This window comes from Papio anubis, chromosome 1 (genome assembly GCF_008728515.1).
Source record: "Papio anubis isolate 15944 chromosome 1, Panubis1.0, whole genome shotgun sequence".
In the NCBI taxonomy this organism is placed as follows: Eukaryota; Metazoa; Chordata; class Mammalia; order Primates; family Cercopithecidae; genus Papio; species Papio anubis.
Genome location: NC_044976.1, coordinates 139,091,374 through 139,112,957, shown reverse-complemented (window position 1 = coordinate 139,112,957; position 21,584 = coordinate 139,091,374). Strand labels below are relative to the sequence as shown.

Sequence of the window (21,584 nt, the reverse complement as noted above, 5' to 3'; positions counted from 1 at the left end):
TTGTTTCTAGTCTTTTGTTATAAGTAATGCTGGAATAATACAGTTTTGTGCATATATTTTTTCAGCATTTGTTGTTACATCCCCAGTATCTTTGAGATAGATCTTTAGAAGTGGGATTGTTGAGTCAGTAGATAAATATACAAGTTATTTCTGGAGACGTTGCCAAATCATAGGGGTTGTATGATTTTATATAGAGATCAGCATAGAATGAGAGTGCCTGCTTCCTCCACATTCTCTCACCTATAGAGTGTGTTGTCAAATGTTTGGATCTTGCCAAGATAAGTGAGAAATCATATTTCATTGTAGGTTCAATTTGTATTTCTTGTATTATGAGTGAGGCAGAGCATGTTTCCATATGTTTTTAAATTATTTGCATTTCTTTTCCTGGGATCTGTTCATTACCTCAGCCCATTTTCCTATAGGTTTGCTGGTGGCTATCTTCTTATTTGTAAAGCACTTTATATTTTAGGAATATTAATCCTTCATAATATGTTACAAATATTTTTTCTTAGGTTACCATTGCCAAACTTGGATTATTTTGCAATTTTTGTGGATGGGGTTGGGCGTTTTTTTTTTGTTTTTCAGTAATCAAATTTACAAATCATTTTCTTTGTTGCTTTCGGATTTTGATACATAATTAGGAAGGTCTTGCCCACTCACATAATACACAGAGACAGTCACTCAATTTTTTCAACCATTTGTTTTCATTTTTTACATTCAGGTTTCTGATTAACTTGGAATTTATGAACAATGAGAGAAAAAGATCCAGTTTTATTTTCCATATTGTTATCTAGATATGTAATACCACTTATTAAAAAGTCTATTAACCGGCGGACTTGCTGTATCCCAAATTTCCAGTGCAGTGGGGTCTATTTCTGGATTTTTTATTCTGCCCCGTGGTGGGTCTGCATTCTTGGGCCAGTACCATGCTGTTATTACAGATCCTGCCCTCCTCTTGTACCACACCTTTCATATATCTTCTTTCTTAGGGTTTTCCTGCTTGTTCTTGCTTGATTGTTCCTCTGAGTTGACTTTATATTCAACTCGAAGATAAACCTTTAAAGGTCTAAAAATGGTATTTTTATCTACAGATACCATTTTTTCCCCCACAGATTAAATGTCCCCGGTTTCTTCAACTTTTGGAACGTGATTTCCATACTATTCATTATCCTTGTCCTTTCCCACAAGTCATGTAACCCCAACCTTAAGATGTGGCCGGCCACTTGTAGTCCCAGCTTCTCAGATGGCTTAAGCCCGGAGTTTTGAGTCCAGCCTGGGCAACATAGGGAGACTCCCTCCCCTTTCCCGCAGCCACCATCTAAAAAAAAAAGTGGGACCCATAACTGAACCCCTGTGCATGGGGGTGACACGATGACATGACTCCTGGGTAAGGCTTTTTAATAAGAGTGTCGGCAAGAATGTGAGACAGCGAGTGCAATGGAGGTCAGCAGGCGGAACGCTAAGCAGAGGACTGAGTAGGCAGGGAAGAAAGGCCGCGCACGGCAGCGGCGCCCCCTCTGAGCGGTGGTCCTTCCACGCTGTGACAGGAAGGGTCAGCTCCGGGCCAGCACGAGAGGCCTGCCTTTCTCCTTTTCCCCAGCTGCTGCCCACAATCCTCCTCTACGTAGATCCCTGCCTCCTTACTCCGGGGCTCTGTAAGTCGCAGGTTCCTGGCGGAAGCGCCAGTCACTTCCGCCTCCCTTTACTTGATGTCTTCCGCTCCCCATTCACTCTTCTCCCCCGCCCCCTCGACAGTTGGTTCCGTCTGCTCTGGTCCCGCCCTCACGGGCCAACTCTTTTGGTGCCTTGACATGCGCCAGGGGCCGTGGCTGATGACGTGCTTTATAGGCGGCATAAAGCGAAAGTGCCGGCAGCAGTGGAAGGCGAAGTTCAATCCCAGAGTCCGCCCCCTGAACTGGGGCCTTTCCGCAGGAGGAAGCTCTGAAAGACAGGGGACCCAGTGCCATTCCCCTGGGAATTGTCGCTTGCATTCAGCTGTTCTACACAATGGACTCAGTACCTGCCACTGTGCCTTCTATCACCGCTACCCCGGGGGACCCGGAACTTCTGGGACCCCTGTCGGTGCTCTACGCAGCCTTCATAGCCAAGCTGCTGGAGGTGACAGTCCCCATTCCCAGGGAGGGACTCAAGCTGTCACAGGCGGGTGGAAGAGTTCTGAGCAGAGTGGGTGCATTGATTGTGCAAAGGAGAAATGGAGTGTGTCAGATCCGAGGAAAGCAAGACGTTTCTGTGCTGTTTAGGGAGGCAGATGGGAGTGTGTTTGAGATTTCGTCCCTTTTTTTTTTTTTTTTTTGCGTACTTACGAAGTTACAGCACTTTATGTTCTGGTGTGAAGTCACGATCAAAACACAGAGGGCTTACAGGTCTTTTCCGCATAACCCCCGGCTCTGTTGGGGGATGGGACCAGTATGATAGTGTACTTGTAGAGGGCTGTGAAAACAGCATAGATCAGACAGGTGTTTAATGCACTGTTTTCAAGGAAACATTTAGAATTAAGGCACTAAATTCAAAGCGGTTTATCTAGATCAGTTATCAGGAGCTATCCAAACTTAGCATTTGTTCTTTGTTTATGTAAGAGTCGATTTAAGATTTTAAATCTTAGAGGAATAACACATTATTTGTGGTATTCATTATCATCATATTGGTTTTATTTGCAGCCATAAAAAGTTGGTTACTTATATATATAAAGTTTTATATCTTATGTGGTTTTTTCAGCAATAAAAAACAACCTATTCAAGAGAAATTCCAGCCATGTTTTAGATAACATATTGTATCAGGGCCTATTGTAAACTAGAAATATATGCCCAACCTAAAGACATTCAGACTCATAGTACTTCAGAACACAACAAGCCAAACAATAAGTGTGAGATTCCAGTATCCTATTTTTCTTGAAGCAGTGAGAGCTACTGAAGATTTTTGAGGGGATAGGTATCTGATAGAGTTGGTTTAGAATTTCTATGAATGAGTCTTTGTGACTGCTTTATGGTAAGCTTCTTTAAGGTTTTTCATTATTTCTAACATGCCCATTTCAGCTAGTTGCTACGTTGCCTGATGATGTTCAGCCTGGGCCTGATTTTTATGGATTGCCATGGAAACCTGTGCTTATCACTGCCTTCTTGGGAATTGTTTCGTTTGCCGTTTTCTTCTGGAGAACTGTCCTTGTTGTGAGTAAATTAATGCATACTTTAACTCATAAATTCAAGTATGGTTTTATAATCACAGCCCTTTTGTTTCTTTTTCAGTTTCTAATGTGAACAGATATTAATGCTTTTAATTCAAGCTAACCTTGTACAATAATTTAGTATAATTTTTGTGTTGGTAAATTCTTAAGTGGATAAGACAACACGTATAATCTCAATGGGAAAACTTCAGTTTATATGTCCCTTATATCAAAATCTAAATATTAAGAATTAGGTGGGTCTTTATTTCAACTCACAAAGAAAAAAAAGAAAGAATTAGGTAGGACATACGTACACTGTTAGTAGAACTAGGAATTCTTAGAGCCATCCTGAAAAATAGTTTCATGATGCGTATCATAAGCCTTAAAAATGGTTATATCCTTTTATATTGTATTAATATCATGTCTAGTAATCAATCCTAAAGAAATAACCAGTCGGCCAGACACAGTGGCTCAACGCCTGTAATCTCAGCACTTTGGGAGTCCGAGGCAGGCGGATCACTTGAGGCCAGGAGTTTGAGACCAGCCAAGCCAACATAACAAAACCCCATCTCTACTAAAAATACAAAAATTAGTGGGGTGTTGTGGCACATGCCTGTAATCCCAGCTACTCGGGATGCTGAGGCAGAGAATCGCTTGAACCTGGGAGGCAGAGGCTGCAGTGAGCCGAAATGCGTCACTGCACTGCTGCCTGGGTGACAGAGTGAGACTCCTCCATCTCAAAAAAAAAAAAACAAAAAAACAAAGAAAGAAATAACCGATCATGCATTAAATATCTTACATGGCCAGGTGTGGTGGCTCACACCTGTAATACCAGCACTTTGGGCGGCAGAGGCGGGTGGATCACATAAGGCCAGGAGTTCGAGACCAGCCTGGCCAACAAGACGAAATCCCTTCTCTACTAATAATGCAAAAATTAGCCGGGGGTGATGGCGAGAGCCTGTAATCCCAGCTACTTGGGAGGCTGAGGCAGGAGAATTGCTTGAAACGGGGAGGCAGATCATGCCACTGCACTCTAGCCTAGGTGGCAAAATGAGACTCTGTCTCAAAAAAAAAAGTTTTAAATATCTTACATAAGAGCATTCAGCAGAACAGTATTTATTAGAGTGAAAACTTTAACACAACCTACTATGATTCACAGTGGGAAAGTTGTTAAATTATTGTATGTTCATATAATGGGATATTAGGCTGCTTGATATAATTCAAAGACATAGGGGCACAACAAATACTCACAATTTAACATGAAGTAGAAGAAAAGTAGAAACCAAGACTTTAAGGTATAAACTGTATATTACATCAGCATACACACAGAAAATAAATGCTGCAAGAAAATACAACAAAATGATAAAAATTCTTATATCTAGGAGATGAGGTAAGTTTTCAGTTTTTAAAAAATGTGTATTTCCCAGATTTTCTGAATTGATCATGTACTGTTTTACTCAGAAAATATCTTTTTATTGGAAATACAAATTATATCCTGTGTAAAGACACACCATTAATTTTTTTATCTTCTGTGCAGAATTTGTCTTTCAGACTTAAACATATGTATGTATAAGTGTGTATACTCATACTTGTACATACTTATGATTATACTATGTAGCATTCGGCTTCATAGTTATTTAACATAATTGGGAGAAGATTATTTTGTGTAAATGAACTTTGCAGATGAAAAGCTTCCTATTGAAACTTCACAGTTAAAATGGCCAAAATTATTGTGTGCCAATCTTTCTAAAACTGAGTACTGTTTTTCTGATTTCATAATTATATCACATATATCATCATTAATAAATTTTCTCTGCTTTCACAATTGATTGTAAAATTACTTAAAAAGAAGGGTCTTTTCTCCTGTGAGGCCTTCTCTAACCTCGTGATGCTTTTTCTCAGATAAAAAGGGAGAATCAAAGGGTAAATGGAAGGGGAAAAGGTGAAAACATTTTACATTTCCCTCTCGTTTCTCCTATTTGTTAATAAAAAAAATTCTGACACCATTTTCATTTTTTAGAAAGTTGTATAGGCTCTGTGTCCTAACTGTCGTTCCTTAGCACTTGACTTTTGGAACCTTGGTCTCTACTTGCCTGTTAGTTTGGGTGAAATGGAGCAGAGAACGTTAACTCTCATTAGCAAGGCCGTGACATTAGAGAGATAGTAATTTCTTTCCATGTTGGAATTTTCTGAATGCATATTCCTATAACAACGGTATTATAAGTGAGATTTAAATACTGTAATTATTAGGTATGCAGTATATTAATTACTGTATACAGTAATATAGTATATTATGTAAACAGTATATTTGCTGAGATTACGGATGATTTGTGGACTGGTGTTAGCATCTCATCAACATAATATTTGAAAGGGAAAATATGTTCTGGGTTGCAAAGAAATTTAGTAATATTCTTTTTAAAAAATTAGTTACTACTTAGATTTTTTTGTCCTATAATTTAGTGCTGTCTTTAGGGGATGATTTGGGTTTTGCCCTTTCAGGAAGATGAGAGTTGTCATTTCTCTTGTTGCTTATGCATTTTCCTCTAGCAGTCTTCCCTTCCCTGTCAGGTTTATGAGCACTGTTTTTAGTGGTCTAGGAAAATCAAATGATCTAGTTTAGTATTAATAGAATTATTTTTAAATTCAGCCAGTAGTCAATTTTGAATAGGATTTCTGAGATGTTTTCTGGTGAGCAAAAGAAGTGTGTGTCTTAGTACGAAGATCATACCTTTAATTTTGTTTCCTCAGAGTCTTTTTGAGTAGTCATTGTTTTTAGATTTCATTCTGGCTATTTGGAGTTGTCAAATAAATAAAATGAATAAATAAAATGTTGATATATTTATTACAAAAATATTAGCCATTTCTGTTATTCAAGCTAAGTGCTTATTTCATAAAACTGGTGCTCATTTAGATATATAAACATCTCTTTAGCCGCAGAGTAAGATATTTACCTTAGTGCTGTATCTGTCAGACTACAGCATATCACTACTGGTTACGTTTGAAATGCTTTTTAACCTTTTAAAATTTTTTTCATCTTGTGGATTCATGCTAAACCAAACTATTATTAAATTCTCATTTGGTTACAATTCTGCCAGTTGTATTAGAAACTATGTACATGTGTTAATAAAATGTTTGACATCAAATTTAATTTTATTTTTCTTTTCTAGGTGAAGAGTAGAGTATATCAAGGTAAATCTTTTGGCTTATTTTGTACTATTCCCTCTGTATTGTTGTTTGATATGGGTTTTATATATAAGTAGTTTTAGTGACTTCTGATGTCTGACTGACTTATAGCTTCTGAAAACTTTACTATTCCTAGGTTGCCAGGTTGGATGATAGAGGAAATGGTGATGCTACCAACTGAGATAGGAGATGAAGAGGAACAAATTGCAGGAGTAGGGAGAAGATAATTAATTTGAGGCAGATTGACCTTAAATGTTGACGTAGTACCAATTTATTCCATGTGACCAGTGTTCCTTTGCTAATGATTTAGTCAGTACATTAAATATTTATTTAAGTAGATAATTTGAGGACTAGAAATGTAAATCAGCATGACTGCGTTTTTTATTTCTCTTTGCAAATGACATATTTGAAGTGATGCCATTTTCTGAGAAGAAAGATGCTTCATGCAGGGAGGAATACTGAGCTATAACATTTTACTGTATTTCCTATCTTGGAAATAAATTAGACTCTCATTGAAATAAAGGTTCTTACTATATTTTTCTTAAATTGTAACAGTATTTTTACATCCTTATTCTTGTTAGCAGATTGGTTTTTGTATTAATCTGTTTTCACACTGCTATAAAGAAATACCCAAGGCCAGGTGTGGTGGTTCACGCCTGTAATCCCAACACTTTGGGAGGCCAAAGCAGGAGGATTGCTTGCGCTCAGGAGTTCGAGACCAGCCTGGGCAACATGGAGAAACCCCGTCTCTATTTAAAAAAAAATACAAAAGTTAGCTGGGTGTGGTGACACACACCTGTAGTCCCAGCTACTCAGGAGGCGGAGGCAGGAGGATTGCTTGGGCTTGGGAGGTGGAGTTTGCAGTGAGCTGAGATTGTACCACTGAACTCCAGCCTGGGCAACAGAGCAAGACCCTATCTCAAAAAAAGAAATACCTGAAACTGGGTAGTTTGTAAGAAGTTTAATTAGCTCATGTTTCTGCAGGCTATAGGAAGTATAGCGGCATCTGCTTCTGAGGAGGCCTCAGGGAGCTTTTACTCATAGCAGAAGGCAAAGCGAGAGCAGGCCTTCTTACATGGTAGGAGCAGGAGCGAGAGAGAGTTAGCGGGGAGTTGCTGCATACTTTTAAACAACCAGATTCCACAAGAACTCAGTCACCATCATAGAACAGCACCACAGGGATGGTGATAAACCACTTGTGAAAAATCTACCCCTGTGATCCAATCACCTTCCACCAGGCCCCACCTGAACACTGGGGACACTGGGGGCTATAATTTGACAGGAGATTTGGTGGAGACACAGACCAAACCATATCACTTTTTAAAACCATAATAGTTATGCTAAGAAGTTCTTTTTCCTGATAGTGCCAGATAACATGTCTTTGCTGCTGATCCATTGGGTAATTCAGTTTCATTTAGTGATCATAATTAACCTCATTATTTTTTTCTTTTTTCAGTCACGGAACAGCAAATTTCTGAGAAGTTGAAGATTATCATGAAAGAAAATACAGAACTTGTACAAAAATTGTCAAATTATGAACAGAAGGTATAGTTATTCTTTTGTTTTTTTTTTCCCATGGCCCCAGCGTGAATTATTTTCACCTATCTTATAGTTCAGTTACTATGGTATTTTTAAATAATATTTATTATGCCATTAATTCCTATAAACCATCCAGATCTTAAGCAGTCATATGTGTAAAGTACTGTTTTCCTCTGTAAGAGGTCAGTCACTTGAAATTGAGTTCTGGTAGCACTATACTTTGTATTTCTGGATTCTGAATGCTTTATTTTATGTAGATCAAGGAATCAAAGAAACATGTTCAGGAAACCAGGAAACAAAATATGATTCTCTCTGATGAAGCAATTAAATTTAAGGTAAAAACTTATTTTGAGGATTACATTTTAAAACAAAAGTATAAGTAATGACTATAACTAACCTTAATATCTTTTTTGTAGGATAAAATCAAGACACTTGAAAAAAATAATGAAATTCTGGGTGACGCAGCTAAAAATCTTCGTGTTATGTTAGAGTCAGAGAGAGAACAGAATGTCAAGAATCAGGACTTGGTAAGAGTTTTGCTGCTAAGTGTTACTAACAATTTGGGTTTTGAACTTTTTGTAGATTGAGTTGAACTCTTTATTTTCCTTGCTGTTACGTGAAGTAAGAGTGCGAGTCAGGGAAGTCGAACCTACTTCTGTCCATTTTTGTGGAATTTTAAGTACTTACACAAGAAGTTATTCTTATGGGCCTAGGAAGTATTTTGGTTTTCAACCCTAGGTAATTATCATATTGCTTGGCTCTGTCCTCTGAAACATGTGGAACAACTAGGAAACAACAGTCCTTGTGTTTTGTTTTGTTTTGTTTTGTTTTGCAAAGTTTTTTTTATTTTTTGCTGTAAACATTTTACTTTATTAATAGAATAGTTTTAGAATGACCTAAAAGTTGCAAAGATAGTAGAGAGCGTACCCATAAATCCCACACCCTATTAATCTTGATGACCTCACTGAGGTAGTATTGCCACATTTCTTCACTGTAAAATTATCTTTTTTTTTTTTTTAAACTTTTTGCATTATTGTACCCTTTGGAAGGAAGTTACTAACACAGCCCACAGTGAAAAAGGGTTATGCTCTGTCCCCTTGAGGAGCCAGAATCTTCATAAATTATCTAGAATTCTTCTGTATGGGTGATCTGTCTATTTTCACTCCAGTCCTACCATTTTTAATTTAGGCAAGAGCATTTTTAAAGTACCTTGGGGATTTTTTTTCTCTTGCTACAAGAAAAAAAAAGTCACATTGATTTGAACTGGTTTACTTAAAAGTTTTTTCAGTTTCTCTTCTTTCACCTTTTAGTCTGGTCATCTACCACATTTTATTCTAACCAGGAAGGCTGTGTATGCCATGAAATATTTATGCCTTTAATTATTTTCCCTTACCTCTTTAAGTTCTTGATTTTTCCCTAGGGCAAAACTGAAACACCTGCTTTTACCTGAAACATAGGGGATGTCTCTAGGACATACTTTGTTGATGTTTCTTCTTTTCAGTACATATCCCAGTGTTTCTACTGAAATCCTAATATGCATTTTGTGTTCTGTTTTTACATGGCAGATATCAGAAAACAAGAAATCTATAGAGAAGTTAAAGGATGCTATTTCAATGAATGCCTCAGAATTTTCAGAGGTAAAGCTGACTATAATTCCTGCAGGATATTAATACTATATTATAGTTTGATTGCAGAGCAAAAGTTTGATGTGTGCTAAAATGTGCAAAAAATGAAAACTACATGATGTTGGGCTGGGAAAGTAACTTTTTTTAATTTTCTTTGGAATTAATTCACTAATAGGAGTGTTTTGCATTAGGTTCAGATTGCGCTTAATGAAGCTAAGCTTAGTGAAGAGAAGGTGAAGTCTGAATGCCATCGGGTTCAAGAAGAAAATGCTAGGCTTAAGAAGAAAAAAGAGCAGGTAAAGGAAAGTGCGTGTCCTAGGTCATGTAAAATAGAGAACCCAGTATCATACCTCATGAATGCCTTTTCTCAGATCTATTTTTAAGGTAATATATGTGCAGGATTCTGTTCTTAGATATGCAAAGTTTAAAGTATGCTTCCAAAATTGAGTGTAGGTATACATTCTCTATCTGTTCTGGATTTTCTGTTCTGTACAATTTATTTTGGCTATCAGAGTGTGTAGTCTTGTTTTGTCAAACACCAATTGCTGTTTAACTTGAGTAGCCTCCAGTGGGTAATAGATTGGCTTTTTAGACCTAAGAGTTAGATATTTTATAACCCTCCTTTGAGTAGTTACTGCTTCACTAGCCAAGGGAAGGTTACATGAGCAGGAGTCTGGACTTGGGAGATAGCAGGATGAGCCCTTCTGTTCCTTCTGGAAGTGAATTATTTGAATTGGCTACCATTTTCTGAAGGATGCAATAAACGAGATCCAATTTCCTTGACAGCTCTGATGTTCTCACTGCAGCTCTGAGGGCTGGGACCACTCTCTCCTCCCACTTAACTAAGGTCTTAGCACATAGTGATAGGCCAAGGAGAGGCATGGCTCCTTATTTCCCTGTCTCATTCACTTGGTCCTAATGTCTCCAGTACAAAAGCCCTAACCTATGGGAATCTTGTGTTTTAACTTTTCAGTTGCAGCAGGAAATCGAAGACTGGAGTAAATTACATGCTGAGCTCAGTGAGCAAATCAAATCATTTGAGAAGTCTCAAAAAGATTTGGAAGTAGCTCTTACTCACAAGGATGATAATATTAATGTAAGTACGTTCTCATGAATACAAGCTTAGTTCTTGTGAATTATCATGAAATCTGTAGAATTAAATGGAAAGACTCTTAATGCCCTTTTACTTCTTTTCTAGGCTTTGACTAATTGCATTACACAGTTGAATCGGTTAGAGTGTGAATCTGAATCTGAGGGTCAAAATAAAGGTGAAAATGATTCAGATGAATTAGCAAATGGAGAAGTGGGAGGTAAGATCAGTCCCAAGGAGGATGGACCCGTTTTGCCTTCCTGTTTTTAAGTGCACCAGTGCTACTTTTCACCTGGCTGAATTTCCTCTTAAGCTTTCGAGTTGTAAAACACATATTGGATTTGAATGTATGTCTGCTTGCATTGCGCAGAGGTGGATTGCTAGGGTGTGGTGTAGCAATAAACATGCAGTGAACACTGACTTTGTTTTTACATTGAGACTAGAAGGGTGCATGGAGCTGCACTGGTCATGTCTTACACCTCTAAGTATTGAACACATACAGTAGTAGAAACTTGTTTCTCAGTTTCATGAAGATAACATTTTAAAACTTGTCATCTCAGTAGCTGTGTGGTTTTAAGGCCCACAACTGTTTTTTAAGAGTACTGAGGTGGTTGGAGGCATAAACTGACTAAGGCCATGAAAGAAAACCACAACTGGTTTTGAGAGTGCCGAGGTGGTTGGATCCATAAACTAAGGCCATGAGAGTGGAGGCTATAGGGTAGCAGTGTTTACTGATGAGGACAGTGTTTCTAGATGCCCTGTCTCAAGTTGGATATTGCTTGTGTAGTGGGTGTTTAAACCACACCTGGTAGCAGTTTCTGGAGGAGAATAGGAGGGAATGTTTCTGAATAAGACACTAAGCCCAGATGGAGGTAGATATGAGAGAGAAGAAAGAGCTTTATCTCACATGTTTCTTCTTGCCCAAGAATGGCATGTATAACATGTTTATGTACAAATGGGAATTCACTTTTTCAGTCTTAAGTTTGCAGTTCTCTTAAAAGTCAGTCTAACCCTGTTCTGTTTTTGTTTGTTCTTTAAATGTTTGAACATGACAATTGTTTGGTTTTGGGTAAATCAAGAAAGTATGGATTTAAAAAGCAAAGGAAGAAAAAGCAATGAAAGAAATCCTTTTGTTTTTTAGGTGACCAGAATGAGAAGATGAAAAATCAGATTAAGCAGATGATGGATGTCTCTCGGGTATAGTCCTTTTTAGAGTCCCATAATTACCTGTGAATGCTTTTACTATGCCTCACTTTTATGAATACTTCTCTCTTCTGCAATTTTTAGACACAGACTGCAATATCGGTAGTTGAAGAGGATCTAAAACTTTTACAACTTAAACTAAGAGCCTCTGTGTCCACTAAATGTAACCTGGAAGGTAGGTTGCTTCTTGAGAAGAAATTGCTATATCTTGGAAAGATACAAAATTGCATTAGAAAGATAAAGAGCGGCTTCCTGCTTTCATTTGTCTCATTTCTCTCAGCACCAGCCCCCAACCAAGTTCTCAAGTTCTTGTGCACACACATAAAACTCTAATGTTTAGGCCGGGCGCGGTGGCTCAAGCCTGTAATCCCAGCACTTTGGGAGGCCGAGACGGGCGGATCACGAGGTCGGGAGATCGAGACCATCCTGGCTAACCCGGTGAAACCCCGTCTCTAGTAAAAAATACAAAAAACTAGCCGGGCGAGGTGACAGGCACCTGTAGTCCCAGCTACTCGGGAGGCTGAGGCAGGAGAATGGCGTAAACCCGGGAGGCGGAGCTTGCAGTGAGCTGAGATCCGGCCACTGCACTCCAGCCTGGGTGACAGAGTGAGACTCCATCTCAAAATAAATAAATAAATAAATAAATAAACTCCAATGTTTTATCCTTTACAGACCAGATAAAGAAATTGGAAGATGACCGCAACTCACTACAAGCTGCCAAAGCTGGACTGGAAGATGAATGCAAAACCCTGAGGCAGAAAGTGGAGATTCTGAATGAACTCTATCAGCAGAAGGAGATGGCTTTGCAAAAGTAAGACTGTCATCATTTCCTGTGAACTGTATTGTCATGTGACTAAATAAATGTGTAACTAATATAGATACTGTTACCATTTTTTAGGATTATTTATACTTTTTTACATCTGTAATTAGTATAAATTTGTCTTTCTTTCTTTCTGCTTTGTTTCTCATAAGCTGCATTTTTCTTTCCTTTCTAACCAGTAGTCAGAAACTGTTGCCTGTAGCTCCCTGAAGGGGGAGCAGTGTGCTGGTGCCGACAGGTGCTGCTGTGGAGTGCTTCTCTTTGGAAGATCTAGCCATGCCTTGTCTGTGGCTCCACCACTTGTTTCACTTTCCTTTCTTTGTGGTCAATTATGTAATTTCCTTTAAAAAGTCTGAGTGATTTTGTATGACATGTGTTTTAGTAGAATAAAAACTTCAAAAAAGGAAAATTTACTTATTGCAGATACATTTAGTTTTGGACTTCACATTCAAATGTTCAAACTAAATATAATTGTGGCAAAGATACTAGGAGTTTTGAATATAAAACTATTTGGCGTGTATATTTAGATATTAATCTTCTGAAATACATGTCTCAAATTTCGAGCGAGGCACCTTTTGAAAGCTGTATTTTTATAGTTCAAGTTTTTTCTCCACAAAAACATCTGAATTCTCTAAAAATAGGTTATCTGTGGCAGTTGCTATTTGTGTTTGCTCTTATATTTTATTCTTTGGTGTATATGGCAGTGTGTGAGAAGGCCTCTCTTGCTAAGCAAATTTAACTTTTTAAAATGCTTAGACTGCTACTGCTGTATGCCATTAAATATTGAAACTATGCCATTAATGTTTTTTCTAATTCTTTGCTTACCAAGCAGCCAGTTTAGATTTTCCAGGTTTTGTTCAGGCCAGCTCTAAATGCCTGTTCTGCTTCAGAGAGACATTCCCCATTTCATTACTTTTTAAAAACAAACACTTCTCTGCCTCCAATAGTAATGTGAATTACTTAAATGGCAACTGTTTTTCTTCATTATACAGTTAACCCATTGATGTGGCAGTATTTTACTCAACTTCCCCGACATTCATTCAGTCTCCTTGTCTGGTTTGTACTCTGCTGTCTACCCCTAAAGTCACTGTGTTAGTTCAGGCCCTTGTCATCTTTTATGCCAGTCCCTAGCTAATCACGTATCTCCAGTCTTTCCTTTCCTTTCCTTTCCTTTCCTTTCCTTTCCTTTCCTTTCCTGTCCTGTCCTGTCCTGTCCTGTCCTGTCCTGTCCTTGTTTTCTTTCTGACGGAGTCTCACTGTGTCACCCAGGCTGGAGTGCAGTGGCACAGTCTCGGCTCACTGCAAGCTCCGTCTCCCAGATTCATGCCATTCTCTTGCCTCAGCCTTCCAAGTAGCTGGGACTACAGGCGCCTGTCACCACGCCCAGCTAATTTTTTTTGTATTTTTAGTAGACATGGGGTTTCACCCATGTTAGCCAGGATGATCTCGATCTCCTGACCTCGTGATCTGCCCACTTTAGCCTCCCAAAGTGCTAGGATTACAGGCGTGAGCCACCGCGCTCGGCCCCCCATCTCCAGTCTTTCTTATACAGCTTCTTCCCAGTTCCGATTGTCTGTATAGTTGCTAGAGTGAACTTTTTAAAATACAAGTCTGTCCATGTCATTATGTGCTTAAAATCTGTCAAGGATGCTCCATTCCCTTCAGGGTGAATTCCAGACTCCTTAGTAGAGGCCACTTTCCCCTCAGCTAGTCCTGAGCTGCCTCTCCAGGTGCATTTCCTGTCGTTTCTTCTGATGCTTCTTGAACTGCAGACTCTGAACCATTCCTCCATGCCACTCTAAACCTCTTTGTCTTCATGTATGTTGTTTTCTCTGTAGTAAAAATGTCCTTTATTGTTTCTCCCTGGCAGTCTCCTACCTACTCAAATGTTTATGCTCCTAAAAGTCTTTCTGGAGTGAGTTATAGCATAAATAAATAGGTAGCCATAGAGACTGAGTACTCATTTGCTTCTTAAATGTAATTTGTAAATATATGTTTGAGTTTAAATCTACATATTGGTATCTGCTCTCTATTTGATGGCCTGTTCTGTGTTCCTTTTTTCATTTTTTTGAATTGTTAGAGTATTTTAAATGATTCTGCTCTTCTCTATTTAAGCTTGGTGGTTACAAGTTGTTCTACTTGTCCTCTTGTTAAAGGCCACAGCATGTATCCTGGACTTATTAAAATAAGTCTGATATAGTATAGTTACCTCTTTCTTAATAGAGGAGTTACCTCTTTCTGTGCTTTAACTTCCTCCTGACTTAGATGTTATTGTGGTCATGTATTTTAATGGTCTGTGTAGCTCAAACTCCACAAAATGTTTTGTCTTTTACAGTGCTAACCTGCTGATACTCAATTTACACACCTATTTATAGTTCCTGTCATCCTTCATTTTCCTACATCTTCAGTCTTCCATTTGGGATCACGTTCATTCTACTTGAAGAATATACTTTAATGCAGGTTCAGTGAGTTTACTTTTGTGTGGAAATGTCTTTATTTTGACTCTGTTTTAAAAGGGTCTTTCTGCTGGTTATGGAATTTTGATAGTTGTTTAATTTTAGCGCTTTAAAGATAACCAATTATCTTCTGGTTTTAAAATTTCTTTGAGGAATCTATTATCATTCTTATTTTCTCTTTTCTCTTTTTTCAAATGTATTATGTCTGCCCTAGCTGCCTTTAGTCATTTTTCTTTTTGGTTTTTCAGCAGTTTTCTTGGGAAGTGCCTACATGTAGGATTTTGTCATCACCCCTCCACCGCTACCCCCTGCATTTTCTTTTGCATTTATACTGCTTGAGGTTATAAACATCTCTTGAATTTGGGGACTCTTTTTTCACATATTAATTCTATCTCATTCTCACTTATCCTGAGAATCCAATTAAACATACTAGGCTCTCCCACTCCTACCCCTCACCCAGTGCCTCCTACCTTCTGAATTTGCTTCATTCTGGTTGTTTTCTTCTGACCTATCTTCCAATGTGCTAAAATCTCACCTCAGTTGTCTAATCTGCTAAAATCATTGAGTTCTTTTTGATTTCACTATTTTTCACTTTTATAGTTTCTAATCCTCTGCTGAAATGTGTAATCTTGACTTATACTTCCTTCAATATGTAAGGCACAATTGTTTTAAAATCTATGTGGTAAGGCCAGGCGCGGTGGCTCACGCCTGTAATTCCAGCACTTTGGGAGGCCGAGATGGGCGGATCACGAGGTCAGGAGATCGAGACCATCCTGGCTAACATGGTGAAACCCCGTCTCTATTAAAAATACAAAAAATTAGCCGGGTGCGGTGGTGGGCTCCTGTAGTCCCAGCTACACGGGAGGCTGAGGCAGGAGAATGGCGTGAACCCGGGAGGTGGAGCTTGCAGTGAGCCAAGATTGTGCCACTGCACTCCAGCCTGGGCGACAGAGCAAGACTCCATCTCAGAAAAAAAAAAAAAAAAATCTATGTGGTAATCCTATTATGTGGATCCCTTATGAGTGTGTTTCTCTGGTCTTTTAGATTGTGATCACATTGTCTTGTCTTGTGGAATACCTGGTTGGTTTTGATGGAGTGGTGAACTGTCGGGGAAATTTGAGGTCTAAGATGATGTTATCGTCCTACAGAAAATATATGAGATTACCTCTAGTGGGTGGTCATTACTTTATTCCAGTTAACAATTAAAATCATTCAAAAACGGCTTAGTCCCTTTAAAGGACATTGTTTTTATTGCCTGTTCAGTACTCCAAGTGTGCAGCTCTTTTCTGGTCTCAACCCAAAGCCTAGGGCTTTTACTAGGGGCCCTTCTCATTGGCAGTCCTGAACTCCACTTCTTGTTTCTCTGAACCCAGGGATCTGTTGAAAGTTCTTTTCAACCTTCTTATATGTCTGCATTGTCTTCAATGCATGGATGAACCTGGGGGAAAATGGCTTAAGATGCCAGGCTTACTTATAATTCTGTGTTTTTTCCTACTGGATTTTCTTCACTGCCTTATTAGCTTTCTGATGCCTTCGAGCACATTCTTTATATTTTTGTCCATATGTTCTTATTTTCAGTGTTTGCAGACTAACTCATCCATTATTGAAAACAAAATTCTCTTGAATCTTTCTTTAAGACTTGTTTTTTCCACATCCCTTCCTAAGCCAGAGTCAGAGAGGGATTGTTCTGTTCTTACATGCACTTTTTGCACATTCAACTGTGAGCCCCTTTAGTGCAGAGGTGGTACTTACCATACCCATGCCTTTATCTTAGCCTCTTACAAGGTAACTAGTATATTATAGCCACTCATGAAATATTTGCTGAAGTATTTAATGAGCAGTTGTAAAAGAGTACATAAACTTCTTTCTCTTTAGTGTTAATAACCCTTTTTACTATTTTACTATAGCTCCTCTATTTTTGTTTCCAATTTGTAGAAAATTTTCAAGTACCTTTTGCATCAGAACTATAAGTAAAGAAATACAAGGGTAACTACAGGTAGCACTTTTAAACCATTAAACGTTGCTGCCTTTACAATCTGTGTTATAGTTGGCTGACCTCTTGAGCTTGAAGGTTGTCAGGTTAAAACCAGTTTCCAGTACATAGCACCCTGATTACGGGACAGTTTGGATTCTTTTTCTGTTCAACAGACATTGCCGATACTCAGATTTGTCTCTCTGCTTAATCATGATTCCATTGAAATAGGTAGGAGAGCTCCATGTCTGTAGTGTGAAAATGTTCTGGGGTTAATTGCACAGTTAAGGACATGTTCTAAAAAGCTCTTTCATTGGCTGTCTTTATCGTGGTACCATTCTTGGATTGAGAAACAGCCCATAAGAAAATTAATTAGTGGTCTTTCCATGGCTAGAAATAAGAGAAGTAATTATCTCCTGCATTATCCTAATAAGCTTAACTGTGTTAGGTTGATCAGTCCTGGCTTTCTACATTGAAGAAAAGTGCGCATTCATCATTTCAACACAACAGTCTTTCCCATGGGACACATAGTGCTTTTTTACATTTGTATTATTTACTAATGAGGAGAAAATTATGAGACATTAGAAAATGCAGGTGATGTATCAACAGGCCATAGTTGGATTTTTATCCTGAAGAACAGTTTGAGTTCCTTCCTATGACTTTGTATAATCTATGCATTTTTAAGAATAGGATAGGAAGTGAGATTTTATTAGAGTATTCAGACAGAATGCCAGGAGGAAAAGAGAAACACTTCCACTGACAACCAGTTTTATCTTAGGAAACTGAGTCAAGAAGAGTATGAACGACAAGAAAGAGAGCACAGGCTGTCAGCTGCAGATGAAAAGGCAGTTTCGGCTGCAGAGGAAGTAAAAACTTACAAGTAAGTTCACCTTCTAAAGAGGGTATCAGTGGCTAATGAAACTAGTGTTGGCTTTTTTTATTAGCACCAAAGCACAAATAAATGGTTAGAGGACATGAATACATCAGTTCACAAAAAAGAAAAACTGTATTTTAAGTTAACAAATGGAAAAATATTAACAAATAGCCAGTGTTGGCAAAACTGTAAGGGAACTTGATTTATGCAAACAGTTCTGGGGGTCGGGGGGGCGTGGGGGCAGTTTGTTGTATGCGTCAAAAGCCATTAAAGTGATTTTGCCATTTGATAGACCCAGTAGTCCTAACTTTGGGAAATTTTTTTATAATATAATTAAAGGATGAAAACAGGTTTATAGTGGAAGATATTAATAATAGGATTATTTGAGAACATATTTAGGAACAGTTAAAGAAATTTTAATTTATCAACTCAGAATCTCCAGCTATTAAAGGAAATTATGTATCATTAGTTTTCATCATATTGTACTTTTGTTATAACCAACCATGTAAAATATGCTTTATATTTCTGGATAAGCTGTATTAGGGTACAGTTGTTAGGGTAAAGGTTAACATAGTAAGATGGTTTGGGTTTTCATTTGGTTGTGCTTTAAATGATAAAACCAAGTGCAATTCTTAGGCGGAGAATTGAAGAAATGGAGGATGAATTACAGAAGACAGAGCGGTCATTTAAAAACCAGGTAATAATTCTAGTGCCCTACTATATAGTGCCTGGAATTCTTTGATAACTACTACAGGCTATTATAATGAATCTGTAAGCATATTTTGTGATGTATTATCTTTTTCAGATCGCTACCCATGAGAAGAAAGCTCATGAAAACTGGGTAAGATTTGTTTTTTCTTTACCTTATTTTGTGCATAGTCTCCCACAGCTGAATTTGGATATTTTTCTTCAATAGCTCAAAGCTCGTGCTGCAGAAAGAGCTATAGCTGAAGAGAAAAGGGAAGCTGCCAACTTGAGACACAAGTATGTGATTTTGATGCCTGTATTTTCAGTGTGTGATGTCTTAAGGAATTGGTTTCTGTTTCACATTTAAGTCTTTCTTAAATATTCTTTCTCTATATTCAAGATTATTAGAATTAACACAAAAGATGGCAATGCTGCAAGAAGAACCTGTGATTGTAAAACCAATGCCAGGAAGACCAAATACACAAAACCCTCCACGGAGAGGTAAGGGAGCACCTTGTAAAGGGCAGCAATCTGTTTTTTGATGTAAAATGTATATACGTGACTTTTTGTTTCTGTGTGTAATGGTATGGTACCCTAGGAATAATCCCAAGAACTGAGTAAAGAAAAAAAGTCTGTCTTAAAATGTTAACACGACGCTGTCATCTTTAGGTCCTCTGAGCCAGAATGGCTCTTTTGGCCCATCCCCTGTGAGTGGTGGAGAATGCTCCCCTCCATTGACAGTGGAGCCACCCGTGAGACCTCTCTCTGCTACACTCAGTCGAAGAGATATGCCTAGAAGTGAATTTGGTGAGCATTCACGTGTTTCCTTGCAATACTCTTTTGGGTGGTTTTTTCCCTTTTATTTGAGAATTCTAATGCAAACACTTTAGAATTCGGGTCTGTCCAGTATAGAAAAGAAAATTTCTTACTTTGTCTTGGTGGATTCAACTGCAAGTATTCAACTGAAAGATTTTGCTTTAGAACAGAAGGCATTTATTACTTTCCTTTATTGTTTTGTTTCTTAGTTTTTTACTCTGAAGTATAAGCTTTTATCTTTCAATTAAAGTTCTGTGGGATTCCTCTCCCAAATACAGCTGACACTTCAACAACACAAGTTTGATCTGTGCAGGTCCACTTCTATGCAGATTTTTTTCAAAAAATATCTTGGGAAATTTTTTGGAGCTTTGCAATAATTTGAAAGAACTTGCAGATCAACCACATTGCCTAGAAATATAAAAAAATTTAAGAAAAATTTATATATGTTGTGAATGCATAAAATATATGTAAATACTAGTCTATTTTAGCATATACTATTGTAAAATATACAAAGATCTATTTTTAAAAGTTAAAATTTATCAAAACTTGCACAAGCACAGATGTACCTGATACCATTCACAATTGGGAAAAATAAACACATGTAAAGATGCAGTTGTAAATCATAAATGCGTAAGATTAGCTGTAGTACATACTGTACTACTGTAATAATTTCATAACCACCTCCTGTTGCTACTACAGTGAGCTCAAGTGTTGTGAGTATCCACTTAAAACACCATGTGATGTTAATCTGCATGTGGGCAGTTCATCTTTCCAGTAAATTGTGTATCACAGTAAACATAATCTCTCATGGTTCTTGTGTATTTTTCACGTTTAGTGCAATACCATAAACCTTGAATAACACCATGGGACCCATATAAAATGCCACTAGTGATGCTGGAAGTATTCTCCAGAAGCAGAGTCATGACACTACTAGAGAAAGTTGAATTGCTTTGATATATACCATAGATTGGAGTGTGCAGTAGCAGTTATCAGTCATTTCAGTCAGACGGTTCATCTTGTAAACAGACCATGTACATGTACAGTACAAATACAATACAGTGCTATAAATACATTTCCTCTTATGATTTCAATAACATTTTCTTTAGCTTGCTTTATTAAAGTAAGAATACAGTATACAATATATATACAGAATATGTATTAACTGTTTATGTTATTGGTAAGGCTTCTGGTCAATAGTAGGCTATTTATTAGTAGGTAGGTTTTGGGGAGTCAGAAGTTACACGTGGATTTTTGACTGCGCAGGGGATCAGCACACTTAACCCCTGCATTGTTCAAGGGTCAACTGTATTATAAAGTAGCCTTAATAACTTTATAGTTTATGCGGCATACATGTTTCCACTTCTCATTACTATAGTATGAAACGCTGTTAAGTCTATTTTGAATCCTAAATATGTCTATAATACTCGGTAAGATACAGAAGTCAGATTACATATACACTGAACAAAAATCACCATGTAGAATACAATACATGGAAGTCTGTAGCTTGAAGTGTAGAACCAGAGCCATTAATGTGCAGGATTTATTGTTCTTTCAGTGCAAGGCAGTTTTTATTTTAATTCTTTAAGTCTGTGCATAAATTGTAAGTGATTTCCCTTCATAAGGATTGGGAGACCCATTTTTAATATTGCTTTCCAGATAGACTTGAACCCTGACCTGTCCACAATTGATTATTTCTTCCAAAAAATACATATAAGGGCTCTGTTATTTCTTTCTCAAGGATCAGTGGACGGGCCTCTACCTCATCCTCGATGGTCAGCTGAGGCATCTGGGAAACCCTCTCCTTCTGGTAAGGGAGCAAGAGTGTTCAAAGAGTCTAAAACTATGCAGGAAGTGGGCAGAGGAATTTTTTTTTTTTTTTTTTTTTTTTAATCCTTCTCACAGAGTACACAAGTCGGAATAAGTCTAAATCAGTTCTCTGGTCTTTAACAGATCCAGGATCTGGTACAGCTGCCATGATGAACAGCAGCTCAAGAGGCTCTTCCCCTAACAGGGTAATCGATGAAGGCAAGGTAAATACCCCCATTTTGAATAATTAGTTATTTCAGGACATTTAGCTTTTCCTACAACTCTGTCTTTGCCTCATCTCCTATTTGTGTGTTCTACCTGTACTATCTCAT

At 37.9% G+C, this 21,584-nt stretch overlaps 1 protein-coding gene across 4 annotated transcripts in view; it reads left to right on the top strand.

The window, feature by feature from the left end:
• The window catches only part of MIA3 (MIA SH3 domain ER export factor 3), a 55,051-nt gene that overhangs the window by 27,675 nt on the left and 5,792 nt on the right, over positions 1-21,584 (top strand). For 2 of the 4 annotated variants that reach the window (XM_009186891.3, XM_009186880.4), the window contains exons 7-26: positions 3,054-3,185; positions 6,349-6,370; positions 7,821-7,909; positions 8,161-8,238; positions 8,320-8,430; positions 9,469-9,540; positions 9,720-9,824; positions 10,502-10,624; positions 10,727-10,838; positions 11,760-11,815; positions 11,906-11,996; positions 12,494-12,632; positions 17,848-17,949; positions 18,580-18,640; positions 18,749-18,784; positions 18,860-18,927; positions 19,031-19,131; positions 19,300-19,437; positions 21,185-21,253; positions 21,397-21,476. In XM_009186891.3, the coding sequence (XP_009185155.2) occupies positions 3,054-3,185; positions 6,349-6,370; positions 7,821-7,909; positions 8,161-8,238; positions 8,320-8,430; positions 9,469-9,540; positions 9,720-9,824; positions 10,502-10,624; positions 10,727-10,838; positions 11,760-11,815; positions 11,906-11,996; positions 12,494-12,632; positions 17,848-17,949; positions 18,580-18,640; positions 18,749-18,784; positions 18,860-18,927; positions 19,031-19,131; positions 19,300-19,437; positions 21,185-21,253; positions 21,397-21,476 (1,785 nt within the window). Of the gene's footprint in view, positions 1-1,812; positions 2,119-3,053; positions 3,186-6,348; positions 6,371-7,820; positions 7,910-8,160; positions 8,239-8,319; positions 8,431-9,468; positions 9,541-9,719; positions 9,825-10,501; positions 10,625-10,726; positions 10,839-11,759; positions 11,816-11,905; positions 11,997-12,493; positions 12,633-17,847; positions 17,950-18,579; positions 18,641-18,748; positions 18,785-18,859; positions 18,928-19,030; positions 19,132-19,299; positions 19,438-21,184; positions 21,254-21,396; positions 21,477-21,584 lie in introns of those variants that run through there. The other 2 variants (XM_017949272.3, XM_009186903.2) reach the window with 2 other exon arrangements.